This window comes from Neovison vison, chromosome 13 (genome assembly GCF_020171115.1).
Source record: "Neovison vison isolate M4711 chromosome 13, ASM_NN_V1, whole genome shotgun sequence".
NCBI classification, from domain to species: domain Eukaryota; kingdom Metazoa; phylum Chordata; class Mammalia; order Carnivora; family Mustelidae; genus Neogale; species Neogale vison.
Window position 1 is genome coordinate 21,206,856 of NC_058103.1, and position 12,850 is coordinate 21,219,705.

The following is a 12,850-nucleotide window of genomic DNA, read 5'->3' on the forward strand; positions in this document are numbered from 1 at the left end:
TCTAGGGCTATGCTTACAGGCCCCTGCAACTCTAGGGAAGCAAGAGAGTAAAGAGTCTCATCACCTAGGCCTAAACCAAGCCAGCAAACCAGCAGGGAAAATGCAAAATTGTATACAACTATAGGAAGGCAAGGGCAGAGTGGGCAGGGGGTAAGATGGATAGAAATAAAGAAAAAGAACGACAAACAGAAAAATATAAAATCAGAATCTATGATAACTAGAAATAGAATGGATTAACTACTTAGCTGTGTAGCTAAGGACCCTGTTTCTTTCCATCTTCTGCTCTGCCTCCCTATGTCATGTGTCTGTTAAGCTTGGTTCTCCTCAAGGTCACGAGATAGCTGTTGGTGCAACAGAGCTATGTGCTTCCTCATTCAACTCTGCTAAGAGAAAGAAATACTTGGTCTGAGCATTTCAAGCAAGAGTCCTGAAGTTCACGGAATGACATCTTGGGTCACACTCCCAGCCCTCAATCAATAACCATGGCCAGAGAAATAGAATAGCTGAAGCACCCGGAACCCGATCCCCATGAAAACACTGTCTTATTGATAAATTCTCCCCTTTCTTCCTAGTTTACCGGGCCTTAATTCCTCATTCACCCTACTGATTCTCAGGGATGGCTTCAAAAATGTGTGACATGTGCAGTCACACAAGGCCCCACTTTTGGTTTAATGCTCTGCTGTCACCACCTTGAAATTCTTAGGAAGGTATGAACAATGGGCCCCACATTGTCATTTTGCATTAGGTTGTGTAGATTATGTAGCCAGTCCTGTTAACTCCTCCTCTTCCCAAATTTCTGCATTGGGAGTCCCTTTTGGATTGGTCTTGGACACTCTTAAATTCTCTATCATCTCTGTGTTCTGGCTTAGGTGAATCATTTCTGTGGCTTTAAATGCTCTCCATCCAAAGATAGTACTTAGCTCAAACACCCCTGCCAAGCTCATCTACTTATATCCAACTTGCCATAGTGATACCTCAACCTGGATGTCTTAATGGGCAGTGCACACTTAAAAATGTATAAAATATGAAACTTTTTACATTTTTTCTTTTTATTTATCCTTATTATGATCACTTAGCCACCATATAGTACATCGTTAGTTTCTGATGTAGTGTTCAATGAATCTTTTTATTTCCTCCCCCCAAATATCTCTACTCTTCCATGCTCACTACAATCAAGGTTCTTTGGGTAAATTTCTGTACCTTTACACACCATCTCCCTTTCCTGACTCAAAGCATTTGTGCGTTTCTTGCTCCCTCTGTCCACCAGAATGTCTGTATCAAATTACATTTCCATAGGCAATCTATCATAAAGCCCATTTACCCACACCCTGACCATGACAGTTTATTCTTTCTTCTACTAGTCATTGGATAGGTAGAAAAATGGTTTATTGTCTTATTTCCTATTCTTTCAATTATGAAAAAGGTCAATTAATTGACATTTGCCTTTCTTCTTTGAAGAACTGATTTTTTTGTTCCATGTGTCCACCTTCCCTGGTAGAATATCTTATTAATTTATATGAGTCCATTATATATGAAAAACATCAATTGTTTGTCTTAAAATGAGTTAGAATATACTTGGAACAAGGAAAGGCAAATCATCATCAGGTCTTGATATAAGATAAAGCTTGGTAGAAGCAATAGGAATGTTCTTTACTCTGAGACCATAAAGATCAAAAGGGAGAGTGTTGGGGAGCCTGGATGGCTTAGTTGGTTAAACATATGCCTTTGGTTCAGGTCATGGTCTTGGAGTCCTGGGTTTGAGCCCCACATTAGGCTCCCCGCTCAGTGGGGAACCTGCTTGTGCTGTGTGCATAAATAAATAAAATCTTAAAAAAAAAATTTAGGGAGAGTGTTGTGGGCAAAGGGCAAAATCAGGTATAAATGCCATGTTTAGGAATTGAGTTTTGTATGTTTGTGCTGTCAGATGGGTCCCTATGTGGTTGCCACTTGTGCATCAGGACTTTGAATCAATTCCACATGACTAATGGGCTTTAGTGAGACATAGCTACTTGAGTCAGGTCAGCAAGAGAGTAACGGGCCATGGTGGGGCCCTCCTCCAATGGACACATTTGAGATCCAGTTGAGGGAGCCTGACTCACTTTGTTTCTCCCTTCATATGAAAGATCAAGTACAACAAAGCAGCTTCGTCAGACTGGTTGATGGCAGTCTGATTTCAGGGTGACTTAGACTAGCTACTAGTGGTGTCAATGTTTATATTGACAGTAGGCCCAGCAAAACTTGCTGATAGATTAGATGAGGTAAAATGAGGGGGAGAAAGGGCTTCAGGGATGACTCCTGGGTTTTGTTTTGAGTGGATGGTAGAGCTATTTACTAAAATTGGTTAAGACTAGGGAAGGAACAGGTTCAGATGACACTAAACTTCAAATCCCAGTGAGTGGGAAAACAATAGTTACTGATAAACAAGGTTTGGATAGGGAAATAGAAACAGGAATGAATAGTTTCTGTAACATTGTGTTTGACAAAGAGGGCTATTCCGGAAGTGCTCAGGAAGCAACTGGTATCATTTCAATTCCATAACCTTCAGAAAGGTGAAGTTTGAAGGTAAGTGAAGACTCAGAATGTTCTTGATTCAAGAAGGCAAAATTCAATTTCAATGTGAAGGTCACAACTATAATTAAGTTTCTAGAATTATTTCTATTGACAAACTCGGTGCCCAATATAATCACTAATATTGTCTTCTGAATCCCTCCATTGCAGAGGCATCATCATAGGCTGTTAGCCTGTGTCTGTAAAGGTAGGAAGGTAAGGAGAACACACATAACCTAGCCAAACTAAGATCTTCTCTGGGACCATTATTCCTTGCTAAAATATATGGGTATATACACCATTATTGAGCAGTTACTATGTGCCAAGGACTGCATCAAATGAAATGTATGCATCATCCCATCTTCACAACAGCCCTGAGGTAGTCAGGTTTGGCAACACAACCAAGTTCACACCATTACTAATCCAATCTACACTAGAATTAGAACCCACGCAATTCAACCTCACTTTTTTGAAAAGGTGGCAACTATCTTACTCATCTCTGAGTCCTCCAACAGTACTGGTCACAATCCCTGGACCATGGGAGATCACCATAGATTGAGTTGAGTGAGACTTAATATATGCTCTGTGTTCAATTTCTTCTCAGACCAAGAAAACTATTTCAAAACTAAAGAAAGCAACTACTTTTATCTGCCTCTTCCTTGACTGAGGAGTAGGAAGGTTTACACAAAGGCCAACAATCACTAGGAGAGGGATTCAGGTCAGACTCAGGGTGAGGTAATCAAAGTTTCAGAATCTTTCTGTAATAGTATTTTGGTATCAATGTTTTTCTCCATAAATGAATTGGCAAGAATCCACTAACACTTAAGAAAATGTATAATTTTTTAAAATGCTCCCATTCTACTAATTTTAGCTTTGGGAAAATTCGACCTATTTTAGACCTCTACTTTAAAATATGTTTACTTTGGTGGGGCGGGGAGAAGAGTTTAAAGCCTTCTAACCGTTTTTCATTACCCTCTCCCATACCTGTCCTTCGCCTTTCTTCCCTCAGGCACTGCTCCAGCCACTGTGCTTCACTAACTCAGTACCAGGCTTGATTCGTTTAGCTGGAACCAAATCTTCCACTGCCTCAACTTCATCAGATCACATTTTCTTCTGCTATTTTTCACCATTAAAAAAAAAAAAAAAAAACTTTTTGCAGCTCCACTAATCATTTCAAATTATGCAAATAATCACAAAATTTGTAATTTGTGACATCTGGGTGCTTGCTGGTACCAAGCACGATTCTAAGAGCTTTACATGCTTTATACTCAAAACCACAGTCATCATTTTACAGAGGAAGAAACTGAGGCCAAAATGGTTAAAATCATCAACATAGGAGCTTAAAGTGCAAAAATACAAGATTTGCTGGCAATAAATGTCTTTATTATGATTGTTTTAATGGTTAAAATTTTATTTCCTAGGTAGTAACAGGATAAAAAAATTACCAAAAAAACCTCCTTAATAATTCATTTGAATTAACTATAAAATTAAAATACCTAATTAATACCTTCTAAAATAACACAAAATATATATGTAATAAAAACCTCAATAATCCAGTTCTCCTCTTATGCAATTATTTACAGACTCTGAACTAAGGAAAAGATTTAGCCAAACAGTAATTAAAATATGCCCTCAAATAATTTTATCCTAAGTAACCTATACTTTGGAATAGAATTATTCATTTATTACAATATGTTAATTATATCAATTTTTAGTTACATTTTGTTGGTGTGAATTTAGCCCAATTTAAAATCCTGTGTGCCTGGAAAATACAACTAATTCTTCTTAAAAGCTACTAAGAACTTGTAACACAGTTTAATATTTAGATTTACATCTCACCCTATTTATTTTGAAGGTAGAGGATTTAATGATACCCTTTTCTTTTGTGAAGTGGAACTTAACAATGTAAAGCAATTTCCTTTCTAAACTGTATAGTTTTATTTAGTTATCTATATAACAGTCTTATACACTAGTAAGCAAAGCAAGCAACATTACTTTTTTAAATAACATCTTTAATTAAAGTTTTTGCAAAGGTAAAATATTAAACTTAAAATAGGTCTTAGTACATCAAAATACTAAGTTCTCTAATTGTATTCCAAGATGGTCTTTAAAACATAATATCCTGTATATCACAGAAGAGCAACCTTGATCTGCAATTGTACAGAATGAATTTTACAAACATAATAAATATATTTACGCCCTTACACATAACAGTATGTACAACAGCAGTTGACAATAGTAGCTCAGAACAGCGAAAGGATTAGCCCCTCCCCCAAAATTGTAGCCCTGACACATACTGGACCGATTTAAGGAAACTTGACTAAAATAGTAGTTACTAATTCAAAGCAGTTCTTCCCTTAAGAGAAGAAAAACATTTCTCTTGTTCCTCAAAATAAACACAAATATTAAGTTCGGTGTGTTCTTCCTTAAATCATAAAAAATGACAAAAGATAGGCTAAGGCAGGCTTAAAAAGGGAATTATAAACTTCAGAATAATTTCCATAGCATAATAGATTAAAATGCAAAACTATTTAATATAAACTCATGAGGAACTATTTAAGCAACTAAGTTTTAACCAATGAATTCAAAATCTGAAATAGCTGACTCAGACAGATAGATGGCAAACAGACATGAAATCAAATGAAAATGTACAAAGATGGATCAATAAAATATTCCATTGCACAAAAGTTCAAAAAAGTTCAAGATGAAGTAATCTGAAAATATAGGAATTTTCTCAAGTGGAAGAAAATGCTAAGTTATAAAGGGAACTCCCAAGAGGAAATTATGTGTTTTCCTGTACAAGGCATATTTACCTTTTGAAAAGAATGCTGACATTATTGCTATAAGGTAACCAAAAATTACTTAGAGGGAGACAACCCTTTTTTATTCCTCCATAAAATCCAGAAAAAAAGAAAACCAAATCTTTGATTTTCAATATAGCAAAAGAAAATCTTTATACAAAAGCTATTATATTTTTATGTTCTTGCTAAAACCAAAATCTATTAGAATATGCTCTTTAAGAACATATTTTAATCACTATACACACCACTCAGATCCTGATATATTCCTAAGAATAACATCAAGGTGGCTTTGATTTTAAGAGAGGCAACAATATGTGATATGATGACATTTAATTAACAGAAAGAAATGTGAACATTTAAAAAATATAAAAGCCCAATATAAAGATCCCCCTCATATAACAGACATTTTACTCTAGGAACTAATTGCACATTAAAGTTGTTTTAGCCAAATGTGGCTTCTCCACAGAAATTAAATGTGCTCTCAGGCAATTCAAATGGTCTGATTATCCAAACGACCACCAAAAAAGAGTACATATACTGAAAGGCACGCATTTCCACACTTTACCTAGTAATTTTGTGTAAATTTTCCTTAGCACTGTTAACATTAATCTTTTTTTTTTTTTGTAGTAAAAGGTGCCATCACCATCTGTGCAAATCTCAACAAATTCTCTTCTGAAACCTTTACTTATTTTCGTAATACCAAGTCTGAACTATTTTCCCTCTTTGAATAAACATGTTATTTTTATTTTAAAATTCTGAAAGTGGGAATCCTTGCCTTTTTCAAAGGAATGACATTTTATAGAACCTAATGAAATGATTTGTTACATACAATGTAAAAGCATGATTAAGAATTCAAGTACAGTAAAAGATAAGCAAGTGGCATTCTTATAGCAAGCCACTATAATAAAACCAAAACATTCTATCTGATTAAAAAAGAACACGATGCAGTAATATATAAGAGCACAATTTGGTATGCAGTGTTGTTTGGACCGGTTTTCAGAATCTTCACAGGTAAAAGAAAAGCATTTGCCAAGTATGCCATAATTAATATGCAATACACAGGTGCAAATACAAATGGTTATTTCCTGCTTCAAAATAACCCTAGTGAGTCACTCTGAAAGCAGTGGTTGTTCATGTTTGAAAATAACGTTATAAAAACAGGCCTGTATACAATTCTACTATGAATACAAATGTTTGTCTACATAGAGGGCCCAAAACATGAGCTGTGTATCATATAGTAATTCAAGCTTCAGTAGCAGAAGAACTACAACAAGCCAAAGGGTTTCAATCAACATTGCAGCACTGCTAAACTTTTATAGGTAGTTCAGGTGGTTGACTTCTTCATTGGGTAAATACAAACCTATTAGCAACTAACTGAAGGACAACTGAAAAACAGGACTTCTGTGATTTCACTCCCTCCCCTTCTCTTCTCCCAGATTCATTAACAAAAACAAACAAACAAAAAACCTGTGTGTGCTTTGAGAGTAGTGGGGTAAACAAACAAACCTCCCCTCCAAAAAAAACTAAATTAATATAGTAAAAAATAAAACCGTATTACACCAGTTAATGTTATCTAAATAAAACCTAACTACTAGCATGCTAGAAACCATCATTTACACCAAAGTTCAGAACATAAGTTAAAGGGACCAAGTTGCTACGTGGGGTGGGAAGTAGGCAAAAAAAAAAAAAAAAAAAAAAAGATTAGCCTTTTTAAGAAGTTTAAAGATTTCTGTTTAAAAAAAAAAACATATAACAGCTCACAGTTTTTCTTTGCAATGTAAAGTGTTTCTGTTATTTCTGGAAACACCAAAGGCAAATAAAAGGAAGACAAAAATGGAAGACTTAAAAAAAAAAAAAAAGCAATGTACAAGTATCTTAAACACACGTTAATTTTGTCAAGATAGACCATGAAAAAGAATTAGTTATAAGAAAACACAGATGAAGTGTTCCTACAGTTCTCCCAGGCAACTAGTTCATACAGAACGCAGCACTGCCATATTGTTCTTTAGAGGCTCTTACAGAATACAGAGCTGTGCATTCTTAATATACATATTACATTTCTATTATTCTTAATATACAAGTCAAATTTCTATGCTTTCTTCTCGATGTGCAAACTGGAGCCCATGCCTACATTACCAATGGCCTGGAAGGGCCACCAAATGAAAGAGAGGTAAAGATGTACTTAGTGGCCCAACCCCCTTTAACCCCAAAATTTCTCCCTCAAATTACAAAGTTGCAATTAAAAAAATTTGTTCAATTAGAATAGTTTTTAAATTCTTCACTAGTAAACACAAGAAACTTTTATAATTACTAAACTGTTTTAAAAAAAATCCAGGTCCTCACTACCCACTGCTTCAGTCAATGCACAGAATGTTATCTGAATGTCTGTTTAGCTTAAAGATTAAACACATATATAAGCATATACTTCAGCCCAACAGGAAAAAATCTGTATCTATTCTTATGTATGTAATTTCAGCTAGATGGTACCTCTATGAAATAAAACTGTATTCCTGAGGAGCCACCCTGGGGTTTCTTCATAAGGTATGGGACTAAAAGAAACAAGCATTTTTGGTAAGGAAACCAAAGTTGTCATTTTAATTCTGTTTAACTCAATGAGGCCCAAGTCTTTAAAAGTTGTATTTAATGAGTACGAAAACCTAATTAAAATAAATAACCATTCCTGGGTCAAATTTCGTCTCCAAACTGTGATTACTGATTACTTACTTTAACTCTTAAAGAGATGTTTCATAAAGCAGGGAAGAAGAGGTATATATTACTGAGGGAGAATAGCTAGTAAAAATATTTAAGACCTATAATGAGAGTTCTAAATTGTTTCCTTATACAAGTGAATTAAAATTCAACACCATAATTCTTACCCTTTTGTAAAAAGATCACACGCAATTTTTACCAAATATAACCACATACAATACGCAGTTTCAGTTCAATCTATCAAAAGGGAATTTTCTTCAGTTCGTTCCAAGTTTCTTCTGATTGAACCCAAGTTGAAGGAAGGAATATAGACAAAGCTTTACATGCTAATTACTGGTGGCAGGTACCTGTATTTAAAATCAACAGTTATGGTTTTCCAAAACCCCAACCTCCCCCACCCCAACAACCCCAGGTGCTACAGTTCCATGGCTTGCCAGTTAGTAGTGTCTATGTTGTCAAGGTCTCTTTGTTCCAGTAGCTTTGATTCTACTGCACTTTTCTGACATGCAGAAGTTAAGTTTTGGTTGGTGTATGTCCCAAGTTTCAAACTGTCCACTTTAAATTTTTTTAAGTTTCTTTGTTTTATTTATAAAAGAAAAGAACCAACTCTTCACCATTCTGCATCTCCAATGGCTTTGGAAAATATATAATCTCTTCCATTAAGATTCATAATGCCATCCTTGAGATGAAATTTCCACTTGTTTTTACTTCTGTGTATCTAAATAAATAAAAAAAAAAAAGAATGTAAAAGATACAATCAAAAGACAAAGCAAACAAAAAACCCATTAATACACCAAAAAAATCTATCTTGTATATTACTACATTTATATTCTTTTAATTGATAATTGACATGTAACATTAGTTATAGCAGCACGATTCAATATTTATATATATTACAAAATGATCATAAGTAAGTCTAGTTAATACCCATCACCATAATACAGTTACAAATTTTTTTCTTGTGATGAGAATTTCCAGTATTTAACATGTCATTAACTACAGTCATCATGCTGTGTATCACACCCCTGTAACTTATTTTATAACTTCCAAGTTTGTATCTTTGACCCCCTTCACACATTTGCCCCAATCTACCCTCTGGCCTCTAATAACCACCAATCTGTTCTCTGTGTCTATGAGTTTGGTTTTTGCTTCGTTGTTTTTGGTGTTTTTTTTTTTGTTGTTGTTGTTGTTTTTAAAGATTTTATTTATTCATTTGACAGAGAGAAATCACAAGTAGACGGAGAGGCAGGCAGAGAGAGAGAGAGGGAAGCAGGCTCCCCGCTGAGCAGAGAGCCCGATGCGGGACTCGATCCCAGGACCCTGAGATCACGACCCGAGCCGAAGGCAGTGCCTTAACCCACTGAGCCACCCAGGCGCCCCTGTTTTTGGTTTTTTTGGCCTGGTTTGTTGTAGAATCCACATACAAAAGTAAGGTCATATGATATTTGTCTTTCTCTCTGTTCCACTTTGTCTTTCTCTCCTGTTCCACTTAGAATAATGCCTCAAGGTCCACCCATGTTGTCACAGATGGCAAGCTTGCTTTCTTTTTTATGGCTGAATATTACATCATGTGTATATAAATATATATCACATTTTCTTTATCATTCATCCACTGATGGACACTTAGGTTGCCTCCATGTCTTGGCTATGGTAAATAATGCTGCAATGAACATGGGAGGGCAGAAATCTCTCAGAGTTAGTGTTCTCCTTTGAATAACCATTAAGAAAGCCGAATTACTGAATTATACAGTAGTTCTATTTTGGATTTTCATTTTGGATTTTCTATTTGGATTTTCTATTTTGGATTTTCAAGGAAACTCCGCACAGGTTTCCACAGTGGCTATGCAAATTTACCTTTCTACCAAAAGTGTCTAAGAGCTTCCACTTCTCTACAACCACATGTAACACTTATTTTTCTGGGAACAGTCATTCTGACAGGTATGAGCTGATATTTCATTGTGATTCTAATTTGTATTTTCCTAACAAACAGTAATGTTGAGTACCCTTTCATGTACCTGTTGGCCATTTTATGTCTTCTTTGGAAAAATGTTCAGTTCTGCCCATTTTTTAAACTGAATTGCTTATTTGCTATTGAGTTGTATGAGTTCTCCATACATTTTGGCTATTTACTCCTTACCAGATATGTGATTTGCAAATATTTTCTATTCTGTAGGTTGCCTTTTCATTTTGTTGATGGTCCCCTTTGCTGCGCAGAAGCTTTATAGTTTAATGTAGTCCTGTTTATTTTTGATTGTGTTGCCTTTGCTTTTGGTGCCAAATCTAAAAAAATTATAACCAAGACCCATACCAAGGAGCTTAATCCCTTGTTTTGTTCTACTTTTATGGTTTCAGATTTTTTTTAAGGTTTTATTTATTTGACAGAGAAACGAGAGAGGGAACATAACCTGGGGGGTGGGATAGGGAGAAGCAGGTCCCCCCCTGAGCAGGGAGCCCAATGCAGGACTAAATCCCAGGACCCTGGCATCACAACCTGAGCCCAAGGCAGACACCTAACAACTGAGCCACCCGGGAGCCCCATGGTTTCAGATCTTACATTAAAGTCTTTAATCCAGGCAGCACCTGGGTGGCTCAGTGGGTTAAGCCTCTGCCTTCCGCTCAGGTCATGATCCCAGGTCCTGGGATGGAGCCCAGCATCGGGCTCTCTGCTCAGCAGGAAGCCTGCTTGCCCGCCCCCCACCCCGGCTTTGTCTGCCTCTTTGACTACATGTGATCTCTGTCAAATAAATAAATAAAATCTTTTTAAAAAAAGTCTTTACTCCATCTTGAGTTGACTTTTGTGTATGTCATAAGATAGTGGTCTAGCTTCATTGCTTTGCATGTGATTGTCCAGTTTTCCCAAAACCACTTATTGAAATGATTGTTGTTTCCATTGTATATTCTTAGCTCCTTTGTTGTAAATCAATTGAATACATGTGTTTGGGAACATTTCTGGGTTCTTTTCTGTTCCATGGATCTGCATGTCTGATATTATGCTAATACCATACTGTTTTGATTCTTACAGCTTTGTAATGTAGTATAAAATCAGAAAGCATGATGCCTCTCTTAAGATTGCTTTGGCTATTCAGGGTCTTTTGAATTTTGGAATTATTTGTTCCAGTTCTGTGAAAAATGCCACTGACATTTTGATAGGGATTGCACTGAAACTGCTGAATCTATATAACACTTTAAGTAGTATGGACACTTTAACAATATTAATTCTTTCAATCAATGAACACAAAATATTTTTCCATTTGTTTCTTCTTCAATTTCCTTCATCAATATCTTAAGTTTTCATTGACCACATGTCTCATCTGCTTGGTTAAATGTATTTCAAGGCATTTTATTCTTTTTGATACAATAAATGGAATTAACTTCCCCTTCTGATTGTTTATCAGCATATAGAAATGCAACATATTTTGTATACTGATTTTGTATCCTCCAATTTTATTGTATTTGTTTATTACTTAACAGTTTTTTGGTAGTCTTCAGGATCTTCTGTATGTAATACTTGGTCTTCCATAAATAGTGACAGTTTTACTTCTTCCTTTATAATTTAATTTGGATGCTTTTTATTTCTTTTTCTTGCATAACTGTTCAGGCTAGAATTTCTAATACCATTACACAATGGAATACTATGCAGCCATCAAAGGAAATGAAATCTTGCCATTTGCAATGACGCGGATGGAACTAGAGGGTATCATGCTTAGCGAAATAAGTCAAGCGGAGAAAGACAACTATCATATGATCTCCCTGATATGAGGAAGTGGAGATGCTATGGGGGGGTTAAGGGGGTAGGAGAAGAATAAATGAAACAAGATGGGATTGGGAGGGAAACAAACCTAAGTGACTCTTAATCTCACAAAACAAACTGAGGGTTGCTGGGGGGAGGGGGGTTGGGGGAAGGGGGGTGGGGTTATGGACATTGGGGAGGGTATGTGCTATGGTGAGTGCTGTTAAGTGTGTAAACCTGGTGATTCACAGACCTGTACCCCGGGGGATAAAAATATATTATATGTTTATAAAAAATAAAAAATTTAATAAAAAAAAAAAAAAAGAAGAATTTCTAATACCATGTTGAAAATGGCAAGAATAAGCATTCTTGTCTTGTTCCCGATCTCAGAGAAAAAGCTTTCAGGCTTTTCTTCTTTGTATTACTTGTAGCTTTGTCATGTATGTCCTTTATTATGTCGAGGTATATAGGTTCCTTCTGATACTTTTTTGAGAGTTTTTATCATAAACAGATGCTGAATTCTGCCATATGCTTTTTCGGCATCTACTGAGATTATCATAAGATTTTTATCCTTCATTTTGTTAATGGGGTCAGTTGCCACATTGATTTGTGTATGCTGAATCATCCTTAGATCCCCTGAAACAAATTCCACTTGGTCATGGTCATGGTGTATGATTATCTTAACATATTTATAGCTGAATTCAGTTTGCTAATATTTTGTTGAGGATTTTGGCAACTGTGTTCATCAGGAATATTGGCCTTTAATTTTCTTTCCTTGTGGTGTCTTTCTCTGGTTTAGGTATCAGGGTTAATACTGACCTTATAAAAGGAGTTTAGAAGTGTTCCTTCCTCTTCTATTTTTTGGAAAAGTTTGAGAAGGACTAGTATTAATTCTTCTTGAAGAATTTTTTCTTTATCCTGGTAGAGTTCACTAAAAACTATCTGGTTTCATGATCGTTTGCTGGAAGGCTTTTATTAGGAATTTATCCATTTCTTCTAGGTTGTCCAATTTCTTGGCGTATACTGTTCACAGTTGTCTTGTGACTCTTTGCATTTTTGTGAT

At 35.7% G+C, this 12,850-nt stretch overlaps 1 protein-coding gene across 1 annotated transcript in view; it reads right to left on the reverse strand.

Annotated features, from left to right (window-relative positions):
- Nucleotides 1-4,538: 4,538 nt before the first annotated feature.
- Nucleotides 4,539-12,850, reverse strand: part of GTF2A1 (general transcription factor IIA subunit 1) — a 45,026-nt gene continuing 36,714 nt past the window's right edge. The window contains exon 9 of the mRNA XM_044231964.1: nucleotides 4,539-8,775. Within this exon, the coding sequence (XP_044087899.1) occupies nucleotides 8,668-8,775 (108 nt within the window). The 3' untranslated portion in view covers nucleotides 4,539-8,667. The remainder of the gene's footprint in view (nucleotides 8,776-12,850) is intronic.